The sequence below is a fragment of the Curcuma longa genome, chromosome 20 (genome assembly GCF_044706935.1).
Source record: "Curcuma longa cultivar G26 ecotype Majalengka, Jawa Barat chromosome 20, ITB_CL_G26_1.1, whole genome shotgun sequence".
Lineage (NCBI taxonomy): Eukaryota > Viridiplantae > Streptophyta > Magnoliopsida > Zingiberales > Zingiberaceae > Curcuma > Curcuma longa.
In genome coordinates this window covers 10,448,388-10,468,855 of record NC_133880.1, presented here as the reverse complement: position 1 = coordinate 10,468,855, position 20,468 = coordinate 10,448,388, and the positions used below count along the sequence as shown (strand labels likewise).

The 20,468-nt window shown below is 47.2% G+C and overlaps 3 protein-coding genes across 3 annotated transcripts; all 3 read left to right on the top strand.

The window, feature by feature from the left end:
- The first annotated feature begins 4,828 nt into the window (after nt 1-4,828).
- LOC141813040 (uncharacterized) lies at nt 4,829-5,460 on the top strand. Its single transcript, XM_074700950.1, has 2 exons — nt 4,829-4,891; nt 5,029-5,460. Exons 1-2 carry the CDS (start codon nt 4,829-4,831, stop codon nt 5,458-5,460), a joined length of 495 nt encoding a protein of 164 aa, XP_074557051.1.
- Nucleotides 5,461-6,664: 1,204 nt separating this feature from the next.
- Nucleotides 6,665-8,194, top strand: LOC141813039 (uncharacterized). Its single transcript, XM_074700949.1, has 2 exons — nt 6,665-7,351; nt 7,475-8,194. The coding sequence occupies exons 1-2, from the start codon at nt 6,665-6,667 to the stop codon at nt 8,192-8,194; spliced, it is 1,407 nt and encodes a 468-aa protein (XP_074557050.1).
- A 129-nt stretch (nt 8,195-8,323) lies between these two features.
- Nucleotides 8,324-8,734, top strand: LOC141813038 (uncharacterized). The gene has a single exon (XM_074700947.1). It carries the CDS (start codon nt 8,324-8,326, stop codon nt 8,732-8,734), a length of 411 nt encoding a protein of 136 aa, XP_074557048.1.
- The last annotated feature ends 11,734 nt before the right edge of the window (nt 8,735-20,468 follow it).

Sequence of the window (20,468 nt, the reverse complement as noted above, 5' to 3'; positions counted from 1 at the left end):
ATGTTGGTTGAAGCTTAAAGTTTTGCTAGTCTGCCCCATCATCTCACAGCAGGAGTACTCTACTGCTTTATGTCGTATGTTTTTGTTAGACTGTATTAGATTGTTGAGTTTAGATTTATGTGTGTATCTGTAGTTTGCACTTATGTTCGAGTTGTATGGATTTGGACCTTGTTATGATTCCGCTGCGTTGTTTCTGGTTTCATAGACTTGTAGAGTTTAACGTTGTTTTGTTGTGATGCTCTTCAATTTTTTAATATATACGTGTTGTCAAGTGGTTATGCATGTGTTTGGATTGGTGAGTGGTCGTGTGGGCCACATTTCATATAGTTATGTATTGTATTGTTGATCGGCTGTGTGAGCCTTATGTATCAGGAAAAATTGAATTGTTACAGGAGAGATGCTGTTGAAATTTTTCGGTCGGCTTAATTCTCCCAGGGCGTGACATATTTTTAGTGATTTATTTCTTCCTATCTGTGGTAGCATTCTATGAGCATTGCTTAGTCAGATAATCTTAGTGTTGGCCTACTAAGCTTAGTATCTTTCTTTCACTTTATACTTGATTTCTAGAGTTGATATATCTGAGAATAGTTATAATTCATACAATGGAGAGTATCTTGATTTCCTAAGTGACCCTCATTATATTTTGGTTACAAGAGAAACATTCGGGTTGTGGAGCTCATTGAAAAAAAAGAAAAAAGAAATTTGTGTGCTTTTGAAAGTGTGAACAAATGATGATGAAAAGACTTGTGTTTGCATCATGAGTGGAAATGATATGATACTTCTTTAAGAACAAATGATTTGGAAAAAAATCCAATTAGGTGACCCTTTAAGATCCTGAGGTTATTGGGAATTACCTATCAGTTTCTCTCGACTTTGAGTGTTCCTTTGAGACCTTGTGTAGACAATGCAAAGAATTGGAGAGGATGATCCTTAAGTGAGGCAGGTAAGTGCCTTTTGTGTCGTAGACTTTGGGAACACAGTGGGATGATGACTTGACTAGAATTGGTAATTGATACTTTTGAGTCGAGTCACTTTACACTATGCATGGAGAACTTTTAGATAAGGTCACAGTGAGATAATTCGTGTGATTTTGCTTGTTAATGAAATTGCTAGATAAGATTAGGTGAATTCGCTAGGGATTATAATGTATTATTCATACACATGAGTTCAGATTACAGATTTTGCTTGAAGACAAATAAATGTTTAAGTCTAGGAGTAATACCAAATTGCCCATATAAGTAAGTACAAAATAAATTAAGGCAGCTAATGAAAATAATACCAAATTAAAAGCAAAGATGCCTAATGAGGACTTCAAGAGATTATAGTACTTGCGAGCAGCATAACGAGTATGTAGACATTAATGACCAATAGATATTATGTTGAACACGAGCTCTGGGATTTCCTTTTATACTCTGCCAATTGTTGATGTGTCCCCTTTTCGATCGTTTGGACCAACTTCGGTCGCCTAGACTCCACTAACTCAGCTCTCGACTTCATTCACTAACAGATCAGATCTGGTTGGCCTAGCACCTATCTAGTCGCCTAGACCAGTTTTGGCCACCTAGAAGCTTGGTCAAGTCTCATCTCTTGACAGCCTTGTTCAGATCGACTTAATTTGGTCTTCAAGTCACTTGGACAACTTTTGGTCGCATGGACCATAAGGTCGCCCAGACATGATTTCGATTGCCCGGACATGATTCTGGTCGCTCGAAAGCTTGGTTAGATTGGATTGACGATTGACTCATTTTGATTGTTTGGATTTCATCCTCAAGTTTTTTGGACCTATTCTAGTCACCTAGACAATCAAGTCTCCCGAACCTTCCGAATTTGATCAGCCAACTTTCAATAACACAGAGTTAGTCCACAAATATAATACATATACAAACTAAGCTTCAAACAACTACACTTTTCTTTACTCATTAGAAAGGATACTAAAAGAAAATATCTCAAAGTCAAAATATAAAATGAGAAACAAAATGCATATATTTCTTTTACATGGGAAGGGACGCCCAAAGAATAAAATTAATGAAGAAGCATGACTGATTATCGAAGCAATTGTGTTCTATGCTTGAAAAAGACAATCCAAAAAGGAAAAGTCAACTAGCAGTCGAGTTCTTCTCAATGAAGGACATAATATAAATAAAGAAATATATTAGCATCAAAATGAGCAATGATTGAAGAAATCAATCAATAACTATTTGATTGGACTATACAGACGTCTCCACTTCACAATTTTTCCATCGTCCCATTTGACATAATTGAGAAAATTCAATTGAGAAAAATAACACAGTTAAAAAGTTATTCTATTAAAAGTTGGTTAAATCATAAATATTTATAATCTATTAAAACTTTAAAAAAATTATTTTATTTTATTTTAAAGAGAGTCAAATTTTATTACAAAGTTATCCAAGACATTAATTTTTTTAAACAAATTTGTTGAAACTTCAAAAGTTATTTTATTTATTTTTGAAAGACTTAGTCATTTTTTATAAGAATAATTAAGATTTTATTAGAAAAAATATTTTTATTTTATAAAAAATAGATCATAAAACGGGTTATTATCTCATGTAATTGGATAAAATTTTGAATTAATACATTAATAATTTTCGTTTTAGGAGTGAGAATTGTTATGGTCGTGAGAAGTACGACGCAGCTAGTCAAGTCCGAAGGCCACCTATCAGGTCTGGCTCAGAGTGTCGCCGAGCCGAGTCAGATCCTCGAGGCGGGATCGGAGCGTCATAGAGCCCGGATGGAGCCGGATCCCTGGCACCTCATCCCGACTCGATGACAATACTTATCCAACGGAGTCGTAATCGAATCGAGGCGCATCCCCTCGACTACTTGATACAAAACCGAGCCGGATCCTCAAGTCAAGCTCAAAGCGTCACAAAGCTCGGATCGAGCCGGATCCCTGGCACCCCGGCCCCGAGCCGAATCGATCTATTCGAACATAAAGCATGCCTGCTTTGCCATTCTGCCCCGGCCCAATGTAGACTTCTCTTCCTTTCCCAAAGACCACTCCCCCATCATGCAGTTGTGAATGTCCTCCTGCCACCTCTGCAATTCATCATGGCAATGCACGTGTATGTCATGACCCCCTTTAATACAAGTCAGCGATGAGACGTATGCGCTGACTAGACCTTGCCTTCTGATACATTCATAACGGTGATGGGACTCCAATCACATCCATGATATGACATAACATCCTCGATTTATATAAAAGGTTAGTTCTGTACTGAAAGAGGGAGGCAATCTCACAAACTCTTTCTCTTTTCACTCACATTTCTTTCCTCCTTCGACAAAAGCTAACTTAAGCATCGGAGTGGTCGTGTCGGGGCAACCCCTGGCCTTCCTTCTCACGGTGTTTGTGCGTGCAGGTTCTAGGAGCTCTACACCCTCCTCTCCCTCCAAGCTCACTCAAGTGAGGTGTTGAAGAAACTGCACACCCAGAAGCAGATCTCAACAGGAACATATTTTGGCGCCGTCTGTGGGAATCACAAAAAGTCCTGATTTGAGACATGCCAATGGATGATCTGCGCAACCTCCGCAGCAACCTCATCTCCTCGCCATGACGCAAGAAGATTTTGATCGGGCCGTGGCCGCAGCGGTCTACGCCCTGTCAAGACAGCAACCTAGAGCTCTAGCCCCTCCGTCTTTGGTCTCCACAAGACCAGTCGAAGCCCCTCCATCTCCAGCCCGCCGACTATTCACGCCTGTGGAAGCTCTCCCTTCGCGCGCCGAATCCTAGACGACGCCTCCATAGAATCCGCCGGTGATCAAGCTCCGGTCAGGGACCCCTTTCAGGGAAAGGGTCCCGAAACAGGGGAAGGGAGCGGAATGAACAACTCTCCCTTCGCGCGCCGAATCCTAGACGAGGAGCTACCTCGACACTTCCGAACTCCACAATTTCCCGATTACACTGGATCTACCGACCCGGAAGATCACATCGGGCGGTTTGAAAATGCTGCTCTGCTTCATCAATACACTGATGCCATCAAGTGCAAGGTCTTCTCGATGACCCTGTCCAGATCAGCGCTGCGGTGGTTCAGTCGGTTATCTCCGACTTCCATCGGTTCTTTTGCCGACTTCAAGGACTCATTCTTGAGGCATTTCGCCACCAGTCGCACATACCGCAAGACCACGACAGACCTCTTCTCCACTAAATAGAGGTCTCGGGAATCATTGAAGGACTACGTACATCGCTTCAACTAGGTCGCGCAGGAGGTGCCCGACGCCACCTCAGATGTCCTCGTGAGTGCCTTCTCTCAAGGCTTGATAGATGGAGACTACTTCCGATCCTTGATCAAGAAGCCTCCCGCGAACTTCGACATCCTCTTGAGTCGGGTTGTTAAGTACATCCATGTGGAGGAAGCTCAATCCTCCCGGTGCAAAGAAACCGACTCTAACCAGTAGGGTGGCCCCAGTCAGAATCCTCCGGCTGCCACCCGAGCCGAGTGGAAGCCCCCGCCTCAGCTACAATGGAGGCCAGACGCGGATCCTCATACCGCACCCGGCAAGTCCCACCAACGTGCCATTCACGCCGTGGCTAGCCATCCGGATCAGGCCGCTGGAGGCTGTCGATGGTTGCCGCGTTTCCGTACCTATCATCAATCTCAGAGCCACACTACTAGTGAATGCCACCAGTATGTCTGAGAGCTTCGGCGGGCTGCTGAACAGCGGGCGCAAAGGCCTCTTGCGCCAAGGCCGTAGAGATCTCCCATAAGGCGGAGCAATCGGGAAGTATAGCCGCCTTCTCCTCGGCCCGCTCGCACCTGAGACCGCTCTCCTAGGTGGTTAACACCTCCACCCCGACGAGAGGCACTCCGTAATGTCCAAGTCCCTCGTTAGGAAGATGCTCCTGACGATAATCACAATAATGCTCCCCAAGACAGTATCCACATGATCACAGGGGGAGCCACTGACGGCGACTCGTACTGAACTTACAAGGCTCATAGCCGACAGCTCGAAGTATATGGAGTCGGTAAAAGTCGACCGATAGAGGGCCCGATTATTGGATTCGGGCCCCAGGACTTAGAAGGCATCGAAGTGCTGCATGACGATGCCTTGGTCATCCACGCCACTGTCGCCAACTACGACATCGCCCGAGTCTTCGTGGATACGGGCAGCTCGGTCAACATCATCTTCAGGAGGGCGTTCGACCAAATGCAGATTGATGAAGTTGATCTGCAGCCCATGGCCACCTCACTCTTTGGATTCACAGGGAATGAGGTCCAGCCCCTTGGGCAAATTACCCTAGCGATCTCCCTGGGGGAGGAGTCGTTGCGGAGGACTCGGCGCGTCCCCTTCACTATAGTGGATGCGCCCTCTGCCTACAACGTCATACTAGGGAGGCCGACTCTGAGCGCCTTCTCGGCCGTGGTCTCTACTTACCACCAAAAGATGAAATTCTCAGTTGGAGACCGAGTCGGCGAAGCCCGAGGAGACCAACTGACCTCCTGAAGATGCTATGTGGACATGGTCCGGACCGAGGCCAAGAAGAATCGGAAAGTCCAAGGGGTCGAAATCCATGCGGTCCAGGAGGCACCGTCCGCGACGAACTTTGAAGGCAAAGAGTCTTTGCAGGTCTGTCCGGACCGAGCCGAGACAATCGTGCAAGTCGCAGCCGACTTACCTCCAGAGCTGAAAGAAGAGCTTGGCGCCTGCCTCCTCCGAAACCAAGATGTGTTTGCATGGAATTCCGGGGACCTCATCGGCGTCTCTCCCTCCGTCGCGGTCCATCGACTCAACACCATGCCCAGCGTCCGACCAGTCAAGCAGAAGAGAAGGCACTTCGGCCCAAAACAGAACAAGATCAACCGGGAGGAGGTACAGAAACTCTTGAAGGCAGGACACATTAAGGAGGTTCATTTCCCGTCTTAGTTGTCCAATGTGGTGCTCGTGCCAAAACCAGAGCAACAAGTGGCGAGTCTGCGTGGACTTCCGAGATCTCAACAAGGCCTGCTCGAAGGATTGCTACCCGCTACCAAGGATTGATCAATTGGTGGACTCAACTGCCGGGTGTGAATATATTTGTATGCTAGACGCCTATCAAAGATATTATCAAATTCCACTCGATGTAACTGATCAGGAGAAGGTTAGCTTTATAACAGCTAATGACACTTTTTGCTACACTATCATGCCATTTGGTCTAAAGAACGCGGGAGCCACGTACCAGCGCTTAATGGACCGAGTGTTCCAGCACTAGCAGGGCCGAAACATTGAAGTGTATGTCGATGACATACTTATAAAGACCACGCAGGGAGGAACACTCATCGCCGACATCGAAGAGACTTGCAACACTTTGCGTCAGTACGAGCTCAAACTGAATCCAGCTAAGTGCCTGTATGGAGTCCGAGTCGGCCGATTCCTCGGGTACATAGTAATCGAAAGGGGAATCGAGGCTAACCCAAAGAAGGTGCATGCCTTGGCGCAGATGACTCCTCCGCGGAAACTCTGTGAAGCTCAATGACTAGTAGGGCGCATCACGGCCTTGTCCCGGTTCATCTCCCGCTCAACGGAGCGCAGTCTGCCATTCTTCAAAATCTTAAGGAAAGCTCAGCGGTTCGAGTGGAATGCCGAATGCGACAAAGCCTTCGAAGAACTCAAAGAGTATCTCAACCAGCTGCCCCGACTGGCGAAACCACTCCCGGGAGAACCGCTAAGGATGTACCTCTCTGCCAGTGACTCAGCTGTCAGCTCGGTCCTAGTCAAAGATGAGGGACAGAACCAGTTGCCAATCTACTTCTCAAGTCATTTGCTGAAAGATGCTGAGACATGGTACACGGGATTGGAGAAGCTTGCATGGATCTTGGTCCTATCGGCTCGAAGGCTTCGGCCCTACTTCCTGTCGTATCCAATCACGGTGCTCACCAACAGCAATCTGGGACGAGTACTTATCCAACCCGAAGCATCCGGAAGACTCATCAGATGGACGGTTGAGCTCGGCGAGTATGACATCCAGTACCAACCCTGCACGGCCATAAAAGCTCAAGCGCTAGTTGATTTCCTTGCAGAGGTACCCATAGATGAAACGGTAGAAGAATGGAAGGTGTATGTGGTCGGGTCCTCCAACAAGCAAGGAAGCGGAGTCGGCGTGCTAGTAATTTCTCCAAAGGGAGAAGAAGTCCGGCTCGCCATCCGGCTCAGTTTCAAACCTTCAAACAACGAGGCTGAATATGAGGCCGCCCTAGTCGGTCTTCAAGCAGCCAAGCGGATGGGAGCGGCTCAAGTACAACTCTACTCCGACTCCCAGCTGGTGTCCCAACAAGTGGAGGGAAGCTACGAGATCAAAAATGACCGGTTCCGAAGATATGCAGCGTCCTTCATCAAGCTAAGAGCTGAATTTCAAGAGGTCTCCCTCTAAAAGATTCCCCGAGATGAGAACTCCAAGGCCGACGAACTAGCCCGAATGGCTAGTTCCGTCACCGAGTGGGCGGATGAGGAGGCAATCACCTAAGTGGCGTTCGTGGCACAGATAGACCAGCCTCCCGCCTCAGCCAAACCGGATGACTGGAGGACTCCAATACTTGTCTTTCTCAAGATAGGCGAAACACCAACAGACCCAAACGAAGCTCGCCTCCTCAAGAGGAGGGCTCCCCGTTTCACCTTGATTGGGGATCAACTGTATCGAAGAGCTTTTTTCAAGCCGCTGCTCAAATGTCTCGGACCCGAGGATGCTGATTATGTGATGAGAGAAGCTCATCAAGGCTGCTGTGGCGATCATCCTGGAGGTCGATCTTTAGCTCGAAAGATCCTTCTTGCCGGATATTTTTGGCCGACTCTGCAGGCGGATTCGGCCAAGCTCGTGTCGACTTGCGTCCACTTCCAGAAGTACCAACCCTTCAGCAAGCATGCAACTGAACAACTAAGGGCGGCAATGATCTCGTGTCCATTTGACCAATGGGGAATGGACATAGTCAGGCCCTTCCCGATGGGGCCACAACAAAAGAAGTTCCTGTTGGTAGCCGTCGATTACTTCTCTAAGTGGATGGAAGCCGAGGCCTTGGCTCGGATCATGAAGGACGTAGTAATAAAGTTCCTGTGGAAAAATATTGTTTGCCGATATGGTATCCCGCATCGGCTCATCTCGGACAACGACCAACAGTTCCAAGGAAGAAAACTTCAAGAATGGTGTCAAGGACTTGGTATCCAGCAAGCCTTTACTTCAGTCACTTACCCGCAAGCCAATGGATAGGCGGAAGTTGTCAACCGAGAGATAGTGTGAGGACTAAAGATCAAGCTCGATCACGAAGGCGGCAGCTGGGTGGAAGAACTGCCTTGCATCCTCTGGTCCTACCACACCACGCCAAGAGAAAGCACCAGTATGACACCCTTCCACTTGGTTTACGGCAGAGAGGCAGTAGTCCCCATAGAGATAGGGGTCGAGTCGGATCGACGACAATGTTACAATAAGGAGAATGATGGTCGAAGACTCATGGAGTTAGACCTCGTCTCCGAAGCCCGAGATAAAGCTTCCATGCGGCTGACAGCCTACCGGCAACGCATGTGCTGTGCTTACAACAAACGAGTTATCCCTCGAACTTTCCAAGTAGGTGACTTGGTGTGGAAAAAAGTCAAGCCATTTGGAGATATCGGCAAGCTCGAGCCACCTTGGGAAGGCCCGTACCAAATCCTCAAGAAAACAAGTTTTGGAACCTACTACTTATCCGACTCCTTCGGAAAAGAGCTGACAAGACCGTGGAATGCCACTCACCTCCGTCCCTATCGGACATAACGGCTACCGGAGAATCTCTATCTTTCCTTTATCTGCCTCTGTACTTCTCCATGTAAATGTCCCTGATAATGGAAGTGTTTTTTCGGGAAACACCGTCTCGACCCCCTCGGAGTCTAATCTCTCTAAGGTCCCAAGCTCAATCTCTCCCGACTCGGACATAGTCGGGGTCGAGCTCACTTTTGGACTCGGACCTGCTCCATCAGCAAATGTCCTTTTTAGGGCTCAACCTCCCCCGACTCGGACATAGTCGGGGTCGAGCTCACTTCAGCTCTCGGACCTACTCCATCGGTAAATGTCCTTTTCAGGGCTCAACCTCCCCCGACTCGGACATAGTTAGGGTCGAGCTCACTTCAGGTCTCAGACCTGCTCCATCGGTAAATGTCCTTTTCAGGGCTCAACCTCCCCCGACTCGGACATAGTTAGGGTCGAGCTCACTTCAGGTCTCGGACCTGCTCCATCGGTAAATATCCTTTTTAGGGCTCAACCTCCCCCGACTCGGACATAGTCGGGGTCGAGCTCACTCCAGGTCTCGGACCTGCTCCATTGCCAAGGGCTCTCCGTCAAGTAAATCTCTCCCACCTCAGACATAGTGAGGATCAAGCTCTATTCCCGGACGCTGGCCCGTTCCGTTTATAACTCCCCTCCTTAGGTCCTAGCCCTACCCGAGCCGAAGATATGCAAAACAGACTCCTCAGGTTCGGGCTCTCACCTCTTAAAGCACGACGGTTTAATCCCGATTCCTCAGGGCCTTGGCCCATGTCTTTCCCTAACTTCGGAATTCTCTGTTAGTCTCCCTACGCAGTGCTCTGAATTGCTAAGTATATCGGACTCAATCCTATTTTACCAAACCGCGTGGACGGAAATGCTAGGTGCCGGAGAATTACATGGAGTACCTTAACAAGACAAACACAAAAATACAAAGCTAACGAAAAGAAGATGTTTTCATTTCAAAAGGGAAACAATTTACACAAGTTGTCAAGTCGAGCACATCATTTGCTCTTCTTATCCGACCCGGGTATATTTCCTTTCTTGTGTGACTCTGGTAACTCGACCCACACCTTTTGTATGTCAAGAAAGTCTAGAGAGGTGCCAGGAAGGAGTACTCCTACCTGGCACATCTGCTTCAAGGCTCCCTCAAAGCCATACTGGAGCATCCGCGCCGTCTTCTTCTGGTACTAGTCGGCATATTCCTCTGACCAGCCAGGCTTCCTTTGCGGCCTGGACCCACTGCTCTTCGTCTAGCTTATAGGCAGCCAGCTCACCGCGGGACTCATCCAGGAGATTGCCCACGACCTTCTGCCCTTCCAGCAGGTCCCGGATACGCTCCTCCTTTCGGGCTGAATCTTCGAGTGCCCAAGCCAATTCCTCGTCGCGCTTGGATAGCTGAGCTTGGACTTGGCGAAGCTCTTCTTCTCGGATTCGGTAGGACATCAGCTCCTGCTCCAGCTCCTCTGCCTTATCCTTAGCGGTGAACAGCTGGGCAAGACAGCGGTTGAGCTCTCGGTTGTCTCGGGACGCTGCCGCTCGGACATCACTGAGTTCACGCCATTGTACCGAATCCCGGGCCCTCAACTCCTCATTTTGTTGCTCCAGGGAATGAAGGTGTTGGTGAAGCTCAGGGGAGTCGATAGTAAAGTTCTAAGTGCTCGGTCCAAACCTGCGCCATACATTATTCATCAGCCCTGGACAACTGCAGAAAAACATTAGTTGACTTACCCTCATTAAATTGTAGCTGTTGCGGTTAAGCAGATCCCATGTCGACAACATGGAGAAGCTATCGGAGCTGCGCACGGCCCATATCCGATCCATGACGCTAGCCACCTCTTCCCATTAGAAGGGAGCATCCGCAGCGATACCGAGCCTCACCCTCGGGAGCTCCGAATCGGACCCTGGCCGAGGAGAAGGCAGTGGAAGGACCTCTGTTACCCTCGGTGTACCCTTACGAATAGGTGCAGGGGCCGTGACAGCCGCCTCACCCACGTCGACCGTTTCTTATTCCCCTAGTCCGGTGGCTTCATGCCTGGCCGGTGTTGTCCCTACCGGCTCAGCAACCTCTCCAAGTTGGGCTGACGCCGACCCTGTCGGCTCTGCGACCTCCTCTCCTGACATAGCAGTCGATTTTGTCATCTCAGAGCCGGATTCGAGGGGCTCTCTTTTCGACTTCTTTGGTTGTTTCCCTCCCTTGCTCGATGAAGACAAAGAGCGCTTCGAAGCCGAACGGGGTGGAGGTGGTGTTGCCTCTGGCTCTCGTGGCTCAAATGATGTTGGCCGAGTCGAGGTCTCGGTTGGGATGACCCTTTCTTCGCTTCTTTCGGGCGCGGCTACCACGGTGGTTCCCGCCGAGCCGGGAGCTGTCAGCAGCGCCTCGAGAGACATCTTGTCCCACTTCAAGTATTTGTTAGTCGACGCGGCCATCCAGAGTTCGCCTGCAAACAAGAGAAGTAATTTGAATTAGTTCTTACATAAGCCCAAGAGATGCTGGGTCTTACCAATCGGTTGAGACAACTCCGTCGCTATTGGGCTCAAGCGTGCCCGATACAGGAATCCTTCCTCGCCCACCAATCGCTCGACGTCGTACTTCAACCCTTGCAGCAGCTCAGCCGACTCTATGATGGCTGAATCCTCCTTATATAGTTCCAATGAGGGCTGAGTCGGGAGTTCTCGTCGCCATCCGAAGGGAAACTTAAAAGGACTCGGAGGACGAAGAAAGAAGAACTTATCCTTCCATCCCCTGTGGGAGGTAGGATACCCGTCCAGAAAGTCACTCCTAGGTCGGGCGTTGAAGAAGAAGACTCCCTCTTCCTTCATCTTTGGGAAAAAGAAGGAGTGGAAAACAATTGGATTCAAGGGAACGCCGTACACCTTAAACACCAAGCAAACTCCTCAAAGATGGCGAAAGGAGTTCGGAGCTAACTAGTTAAGAGGGATACCAAAGTACACCGATATCTCCTGAAAGAAATTAGGAATCGGGAACCTAAGCTCCCCTTCCAGCTGACCTTGGAAAAAGGTCAAGTAGCAGGGAGGGGGAAGGCCTGGACGATGGCGTCGCTTGGGAACCCTAATCTTATACTCTCTAGGGATGGCGTACCTCTGTCTTATATCAGACCAAGACTCTTTGGTGAAGACGGAAGTCTTGGATTCATACCAGGCCTCTTCGAATACCGACGACATCCCTAAGAAACCCCTGCTAATGACTCCTACGAGGGGAAAGACAAACGGGGAAGAAAAGACAAAGGCCGAGGCTTACTGGAAGGGAAGAAGGGTTCACCGGGGAAGAAGACAAGGGTTCAGAAGACGCGGACGGTAACACAGGCGCTCTGCACCTGCTATCTCTCCCCTCTCTTATTTCAAACCCCGTTGACCCTCAACCGTCCGATTGATCGGTTGCAAATGGCGGGATTTAATATCCGCCGCCCGATACGCATGACTCCCCAAGAAGATCTTCTGCCGTCATGATGACGATCCGTAAATCCCCTTGTACGTCGCATCTCATTAAATACTTTCCTCGGAAAGGACCCCCAACCATCCCTCGCACGTGCGCACCGCCATACTGTGCCAAGGGCAACCGATGATCAACCTCCCTACAATTCGATGACAACTTGATGGTGCGGAGGCTTACGACTCGAGCATGTTCGATCCGGGACCGGTCCGAGTAGGCGTTAAGGCGCCCAGCACAACCCAGAGCTGATGGTAAGAACGCTCTCGAGCCGAAGCCTTACTCGAGGTCGATACTCGCTTCGAGCCAAACTCTTACTCGGGGCAGCGGCTTACCCGAAGCAGGGCCGCTCTCTTACTTGTGCTTCTCTTGGTATCGATTCGAATCGATTGCTGTTGCAACCCGGAGGATAAGTCTTTATAAACAAAGAAGTTCTCGAAAGACCAGACAAAACAAGATGAGGAGTCGACAGTTTCCGGTTCATTAACTTAAAATATTTGAGAGTACAAAAGCGGCGCTACATTGAAAACTCACCCTCTCCCCTCGGACTCGGGTAGTTCTGACCACACTCTCCCTATGTCTAACGAATCAAAAGAAAAATCTGAGGGGAACAGCCCCGCCTCGCCTATTTGCTTCAGCGCCCCTTCAAAACCGTGCTGCAACATGATGGCTGTCTTTTGCTCGAATTGATCCAAGTACTCCTCAGACTGCAACCAGGCATTCTTAGCATCATGAGCACGGTTGGCTTCCCCCTCCTTATAAGCGGCTAACTCGACTTGGGCTCTCTCCGAGTCGGCTCGGGATTTCTCCAACTTCGTTTCAAGGAGTCGGCGCCCCTCCACTGCCTCCTCGGCCCGCTTCCAGTGGAGGGCCGATTCCTCGAGGACCCAGGACAACTCTTCCTCCCGTGTGGCCAGTTGATCCCGAGCTTGTGTTAATTGCTCTTGGCCCTTGGTCCGGTCGCCTCCAAGTTTCGCTCCAGGACCTCAACCTTGTCTTGAGCCTCGAGTAGTTTGGCTCGGTACTGGTCGGCTTCCTCACTGCTCCTGGCCACCCTCGACTGTGCCTTGTCTCATTCCCGAGTCAACTCTAGAACTCGAGCCTTCGACTCAGTCAGTGCCTTGTCCGCCACAGCGAATTGACGGTTTAGGCGGAGCAGCCGGCTGTGCAGCTCCAAGTGCTCGACCCAGAACTGCACACAGAGGCATATTATCTCGATTGAAACTAATTCAAGAGAGATGCAGTGAACTTACCCACATATAAAGTGATAGTTGCCGCGGTAGCTGAGCTCCGAAGTAGTGATTCCTTGAAAGGAATCAGCGCGGCGGAGGGCATGGATTCGGTTCATCATGCCCAGCGTCTCCTCGTGAGTAAAGGGCACGCCCGCCGGCACTTGCGTAATCCGCATCCCGTGGAAATCAGTTGAAGGGAAGGAGGTCTGCCCTCCTTCCGTGGAGCCAGCGGGACCCGATCCTGCAGGTCCTTTGGTTCCCGACACTGAAGCCGTGGTTGCCGGCTTGGTCCCAGACACCCGATCACCCGGAGTCGGCGCCCTCTCCATCACCTCCACCAAAGGAGTGATCGGCTCAGCCTCCCCGATCCATGTCTCGGCCACGGTCGCTGTCGGTTCTCCTTCTGGATCCAGGTGAATAGCCTCGTCCCTGATCGACCATGGAAGTTGGCCCACCTTGGCAGTCGCTGGAGCCGGTTCTAGGCCAGTCGGACTTGGAACCGATCCGCCAGCCTCGGAAGCGCCCGCTTTCTTCGCGCGCTTCGCCTTCTTCTCCCCCTTCTCTGATGACCGGTGGTGATGCTTTTTATGGAACTTGGAAGGTTTGGGAGGACGCTCCTTCTCGGCTCGCACACGTCGGGCCCCTGATTCCTCTCGGGTCGGTGGCTCCGCTCGAACGGAAATCGCGATCTCGGGTGCTGCGGACTCGGATGCGGTGGTCTCGGCCCTTCCTTGCTCTTGGGCCTTCACACTTGGAGCGGCAGTTGGAGCCATAGGAGTCGCGAAGGCACCAAGGACCGCCTTGTCCCACTTCAAGTATTTGTTTATCGACGCCGCCATCTAGATATCAGCTACCAGCAAAAAAAAAGTTTAGTTAGTTCTTACAAAAGTCCAAGTGCTCATATTTCTTACCGAATGATTGTGTTAGATTTGCGGTGATCGGACTCAGACCCCCACGGTACAACAATCCCTCCTCGGTCACGAGCTGATTGACGTCAAACTTCAAGCCTCTCAGCAACTCGGCCATCGCCATGACCTCCGGATCAGTCTTGTGAAGCCTCAGTGTAGGCGGAACCGGGAGTTCTCGCTGCCACTTAGCTGGAAACGGAAGCAGACTCGGGAACTGGATGAAGAAGAACTTGTCCTTCCACCCCTTGTGAGAAGTCAGGTATTTGTCGAGAAAATTGGCCCTTGGCTTGGCATTGAAATAAAAGACGCCATCCTCTTTCTTCTTCGGGTAGAAGAACAAGTGGAAGGTGGAAGGACGCAAAGGAATGTTATATAGGCGGAAGATGAGGGCGACTTCACAAAGGAGTCGAAAGGAGTTAGGGGCTAGTTGGTTCAGCGGAATGTGGAAATATGTCGAGAAAGCTCGAAAAAGTCTGGAATCAGGAAGCGAAGACCTCCTTCGAGTTGACCTTGGAAGAAAGCTAGGCAATCGGGTGGGGGTAAACAAGGCCTCTGATCTGGCTCGGGAACCCTAATCCTAAGGTCCACCGGTATCTCGTATGCTAACTTAGTCGTGGAAACCGACTTTTGAGGAAAGGTGGACTTCATGGACTCGTACCACGGACCTATACCCTCTGCTGAGGCCATTGCTGGAAAGAAACGAAGAAAGGAACAAGAACTTACAGGATGCAGAGAAAGGGCGGGGAAGGCACCAGGAAGCCAAAGGAACGACGAAGCGGAGAAAGAAGAGACGCAAGGAAGATGATCGCGTAGCCGTCGCGCGCGTGATACCTCGCTCTATATATCCGACACCCTAACCGATCGAGGCCGTTGGATCAGGCGACGGAGAATGAGAGGGAGCGATCGGTAGTCGTCCGATAAGAACACCCCTCAAGGTAGATCCGTCGCATCATGATGACGATATACCTGTCCCATCGGACATCACGCTTGGCACTCCCTCATTTATGGCACCTCGGAACTGGCTCCGCCACATCATCACCGTATTATGCCATTGGTGGCGCAGCCGACCACGATTATTACCATCAGGATCGCGTGGAGCACCACATCCCTGGCCTTGCTCCAACTTGACTCACGCTCGCCCACATGCTGGTTTAGTCAGTCGAGCTTACGTCTCCTTCGACTAGACTAGTGGGGAGGCTTGTGTTATAGTCGTGAGGAGTACGACGCGGCTAGTCAAGTCCGAAGGTCACCTATCAGGTCTGGCTCAGAGCGTCGCCGAGCCGAGTCGGATCCTCGAGGAAGGATCGGAGCGTCATAGAGCCCAGATGGAGCCGGATCCCCTGCACCTCATCCTGACTCGATGACAATACTTCTCCAACGGAGCCGTAACCGGATCGAGGTGCATCCCCTCGACTACTCGACACCAAACCGAGTTGGATCCTCAAGTCAGGCTCAAAGCGTCACAAAGCCCGGATCGAGTCGGATCCCTGGCACCTCGGCCCCTAGCCGAATCGATCTATTCGAACATAAAGCATGTCGGCTTTGCCATTCTACCCCGACCCAATGTAGACTTCTCTTCCTTTCCCAAAGACCACTCCCCCATCATACAGTTGTGAATGTCCTCCTGTCACCTCTGCAATTTATCATGGTAATGCACGTGTGTGACATGATCCCCTTTAATACAAGTCAGCGATGGGACGTATGCACTGACTAGACCCTGCCTTCTGACACGTTCATAATGGTGATGAGACTCCAATCACATTCATGATATAACATAACATCTTCGATTTATATAAAAGGTTAGCTCTGTACTGAAAGAGGGAGGCAATCTCACAAACTCTTTCTCTTTTCACTCACATTTCCTTCCTCCTTCGACAAAAGCTAACTTAAGCATCGGAGTGGTCGCGCCGGGGCAACCCCTGACCTTCCTTCTCACGGTGTTTGTGCGTGCAGGTTCTAGGAGCTCTACACCCTCCTCAAGTGAGGTGTTGAAGAAGCTGCACACCCAGAAGCAGATCTCAACCGGAACAAAAATAATTTTTCTTTGGGTGAAAATTATATTTTTATTCTTGTACTATGTCATACAGTAACTCTTAAAATGAAGAGCTGGAATGTCAAACTTAGCTATAAATTTTATTCTAAGAATAACTTTAAAAAGATATAACTTTTGTAAGCAAATGTAAGAAAAGGCAGTGGATTAGGTGAGGGTGGATGGAGTTGAAAGAGTAGGTGGTTCTCCCTAGTATTGATTTATGGATGGAACTCAACAAATCCCACCACGATGAATTCAAGTCCCTTCAAACTATTTGATTCAATGTCTCACATGGTACGGATGCTGTGTCTTCGGCCCACTCTCATAACTCAATCCTCAGAGTGGTATTTCTCACTAAAAAACTCAATTCTCAAGTTACACTGAGGGCAAGAAATAGTCATAGTCTTCGTGTCCAACTAACCCATCTTTAATGCGCTCACTGCAAAAGATTTGACTTCCATTAAGTGGCACTCTCACCCATTACAACTAACATTATGATACAGGAGACTCTATTACCACTATCTTTTCTGCTAGAAGTGGTGCAAAGATTTAATTTGTACTCTTTTCTTTTTCAAATTGCTGATCTCTGGCAACAAAAAATGTTATTCTTTCGCTGCAAATCAAGTCATCAATGATCGATCTCGTATTTAATGGTTGCATGTCACAAGAGAATCACAATTGAATGTTGACTGAGATAAAAACAAACAAATTAACAAACAAACTTCAAAGTAAAGATTGAACTGTTTCTCTCCTTATTTTTCAAAGATAACTAAAGTTTTATTACAATAAATTTCAGACTAAATCAATAAAAATTTTGATTTAATAAAAAGGGATTATGATCAGTTGCATTGAAAGCAGTGAGAGTTTTTAAATTTTAATAAGAATTTGAGTGATTGCAAATTTTTTGTACTAATTATGTTTTTTAATAGTAAAAGTTCTCCTTTCAATTTCCTTCTTTTAATCTACAAGTGATATCCGACCCAACGGTCAAGGACCAACTACCAAGTACTTTCAAAGCGACAATCTGTAGGGATCGTGTTTAGATTGAGACGCCACTAGTGCACAGTTTGGGACAGTGAAGTTTATTGGTCTAGGATCATAATTACTTTGTTGTTTGGAGTTGATAACCAAATCACTATGGCGGATATGACAACTTAGGTAAGTGACCTTGAAAATTTTAATAATTATTATAACACTTGGAGCACTCATATGCAATTCTACTTGCTTGGTCAAGATTTATGAGAGATTATTAGAGGTAGTGAGAAATCACCTCCAGTAAATCAAATTAAAATGACCTGAAAGGTGGAAGATAAGGATGGATAAAGCAATGTATACTTTATCGATATATATAGAGGATGATTTGCTACAACTCATCAAGGATGTGAAGACATCCAAGGAGGCATGACACACCCGTGCTGGAATTTTTGCTCGAAAATAATGCTAAGCTACAACTCACTTGTTTTCCTCTCACAAGTAGATGAGTTGATCGCATAATGGATATATGGAAAATAATCAATCAATAAAAAAACTAACCAACATGATAGACCATAGTAAATCCAAACACAACTAAATATAATTTTTACATGGTTCATAGCCCTCTAGAACTGCTATGTCTATGATCTAGAGATCTCATGGGCAATGACTATTTTTCTCTTTTTCAACTCCAACTGAAGATGAAAAAACCTCTTACATTGTAGCTTTCTGGTTGCCCTATAATGATATGTATTAATAAGTTCAAAAAAAAAAAAAAAAGAGAAACCTAAATTTGCAGTAATAGGTATATCTTTACGGATCTTATTAGCAACTTGGTGATATCATCTCCATGCTTGAAGCAAATTTAGCATGATCCTTCCCATAAAAAAAAAGTAGGAAAAACGATAAAACTCTTTCACTGAGATCTTGATCTACCAACAATTGTTGAAGGCTGATAGTCTCTTTGAAGCTTTTCACACAGATTTTTCACAATTAATTTTACAAAAGTTGTGCTGAATGAACAATCTACGATCTTATATTTTTCTCAGCTTCAATTGACTATTTTGTATTCATTCAGTCAATTGCTATTCTTGATTTGGTCAATATCATAAGAAATGTTATGGTTGTATTTTCAAGATCTTTAGATAATATTATAGGATCAAAATGAGCTCTAGAGGAGAGTGAATAACGTTTTTTAAAGTTTAATTTTTAAAAGATTTTAACAAAATATTTCTAAATAAGCTATAGAGCTGGATAAATATTTGGTTTTCAAGAAAATGACATAATGATTTAACATGGTTTAAAGTCTTCAGATTCCTACTCCATTATCTATGATTCGTTGGCAAATCATTCCTTATTAAAATCTCACTTTATTTTCTCCTTTCTCAAACTCAAGATAGAGAAACCTTTATACAAATTTAGTTTGAGAAAAAATAATTTAAAATAAGGTGAAGAAAGCCAAAAGCAATGTACATGCAAGTAATAAAATAAGGGTGCTAAAAAATGCTAAAAATGAATATACCAAGATGTGTGAGTGTTGCAGGCTTCTCTAATGATTGCAAGCTTTTCTAGAATGATTTGGACGTGTAATGCAAGTCTCTATTTATAGTAGTAGTTTGACATACCATGGCCGACCAACTTGTCCATCTTGGTCGACTTGATCGAGAGATTCAATTGTTATCAGCACAACAATTATCTTGACTCTAGTAAACTAACGTTGTCATTCTAATCGACCAACCCATCTTTATCAACCACATTTTGTATTTTGGTTGACTAGATCGGCTACCATGTACATTGCTTCATCTGGTTTGGTTGTCAACTATATCATGGTTTGGTTGTCAATTGTGTCATTTGGTCAACCACGTTGCATATTCTGTAAGACCGATGGGAGCGCTAGAAGGGGATGAATAGCATTTTTGTCGTTCGTCCGTTCATTACTAACACAGAAATTTAGTAACAGATTAGATAAAGAAATAGGAGACTCGTGGATTTACTTGGTTCCTAACCCCAGGATTAGTACGTCCAAGACTTATGTACAAGAGATGCTCGTACACTAATGGTCTCCTTTTTGAACCTTTGTCCAGAGGTGGAGAAATCCGTCTTACAGTCCAATAATTAAAATAGAAATGGAATACAAGACAATAAGAATTAAAAGAACACAAACTCCCATATAGCCGATCTAGAAGTCTTGAGCGTAGCACGCCCTTCCTAAAGTTTCCCTGGTTGCACAAGTAGCACGTCAACACCATAGAATGAAGAATGAGGAGTATTGATTATTATTCTTAGGGTGCACGTTAAGGCTCTTAGCTTATAAAGACCTTTCCGGGGGCCTAGATTCTTATTCGGGTGCTTGGATCCGATCCGATCTGATCTCTTTGATCTTTATCGGGGCCGATTCTGTTGGTGAAGGGAGCACTAGATGATCGAACCTTAGTTTTGATCATGGCAAGAGGTTCAAGTTAAGTGTGTGGTGATTACTAAGGAGCTGATCTAAGTGTGCAGGGAGCACAAGAAAGTCCTAGTTGAGGCTTGGCACAAGGAAGTCCTAGTGGAAATTAGGCAATGGAAGTCCTAGCTGGAGGTTAGACAATGAAGGTCCTAGCTGGAGGTTAGGTAGTGGAAGTCCTGGTCTAGAGGACTAAGCAAGAAGACTTGGTGGATCAAGTACACCAAGTGGAAGTCTAGGCAGGTCAGGTGGACCAGATGTCTAGCATTGGAAGTCTAAGCAGGTCAGGCGGACCAGATATTTGGCAGTGGAAGTCTAGGTAGGTCAAATGGACCAGATGTTTAGCAGGGAAATCCTGAGGGCCGAGAATCGAGGCTAAGCAGAAAGTCTAATAAGTTTGGAAGACTTGGTTGACAAACAAGTAAATTCTTTCTAGTGGAGTGGGTAAGAGCGCGTTCCTAGTGTGGGAACAGTAGACATCAGTCTGACCCAGAATTTCACTAGAAATACGAAGTCAAGCTCAAAAACAGTTGTAAAAAATGTTATCTTTTCCTGTTACTTTTTATTTTTGTACTAACTTGTAATACAGAAAAGGAGGGACGGCAACTTTAGTTTCGGATGCCCTTATCTGGATCCAGGTGATCGGACTCTAGGCACCCGGATTGGTTCCAAGCGATCGGACGTCAGCGGAACGGGATCAGCGAAGCA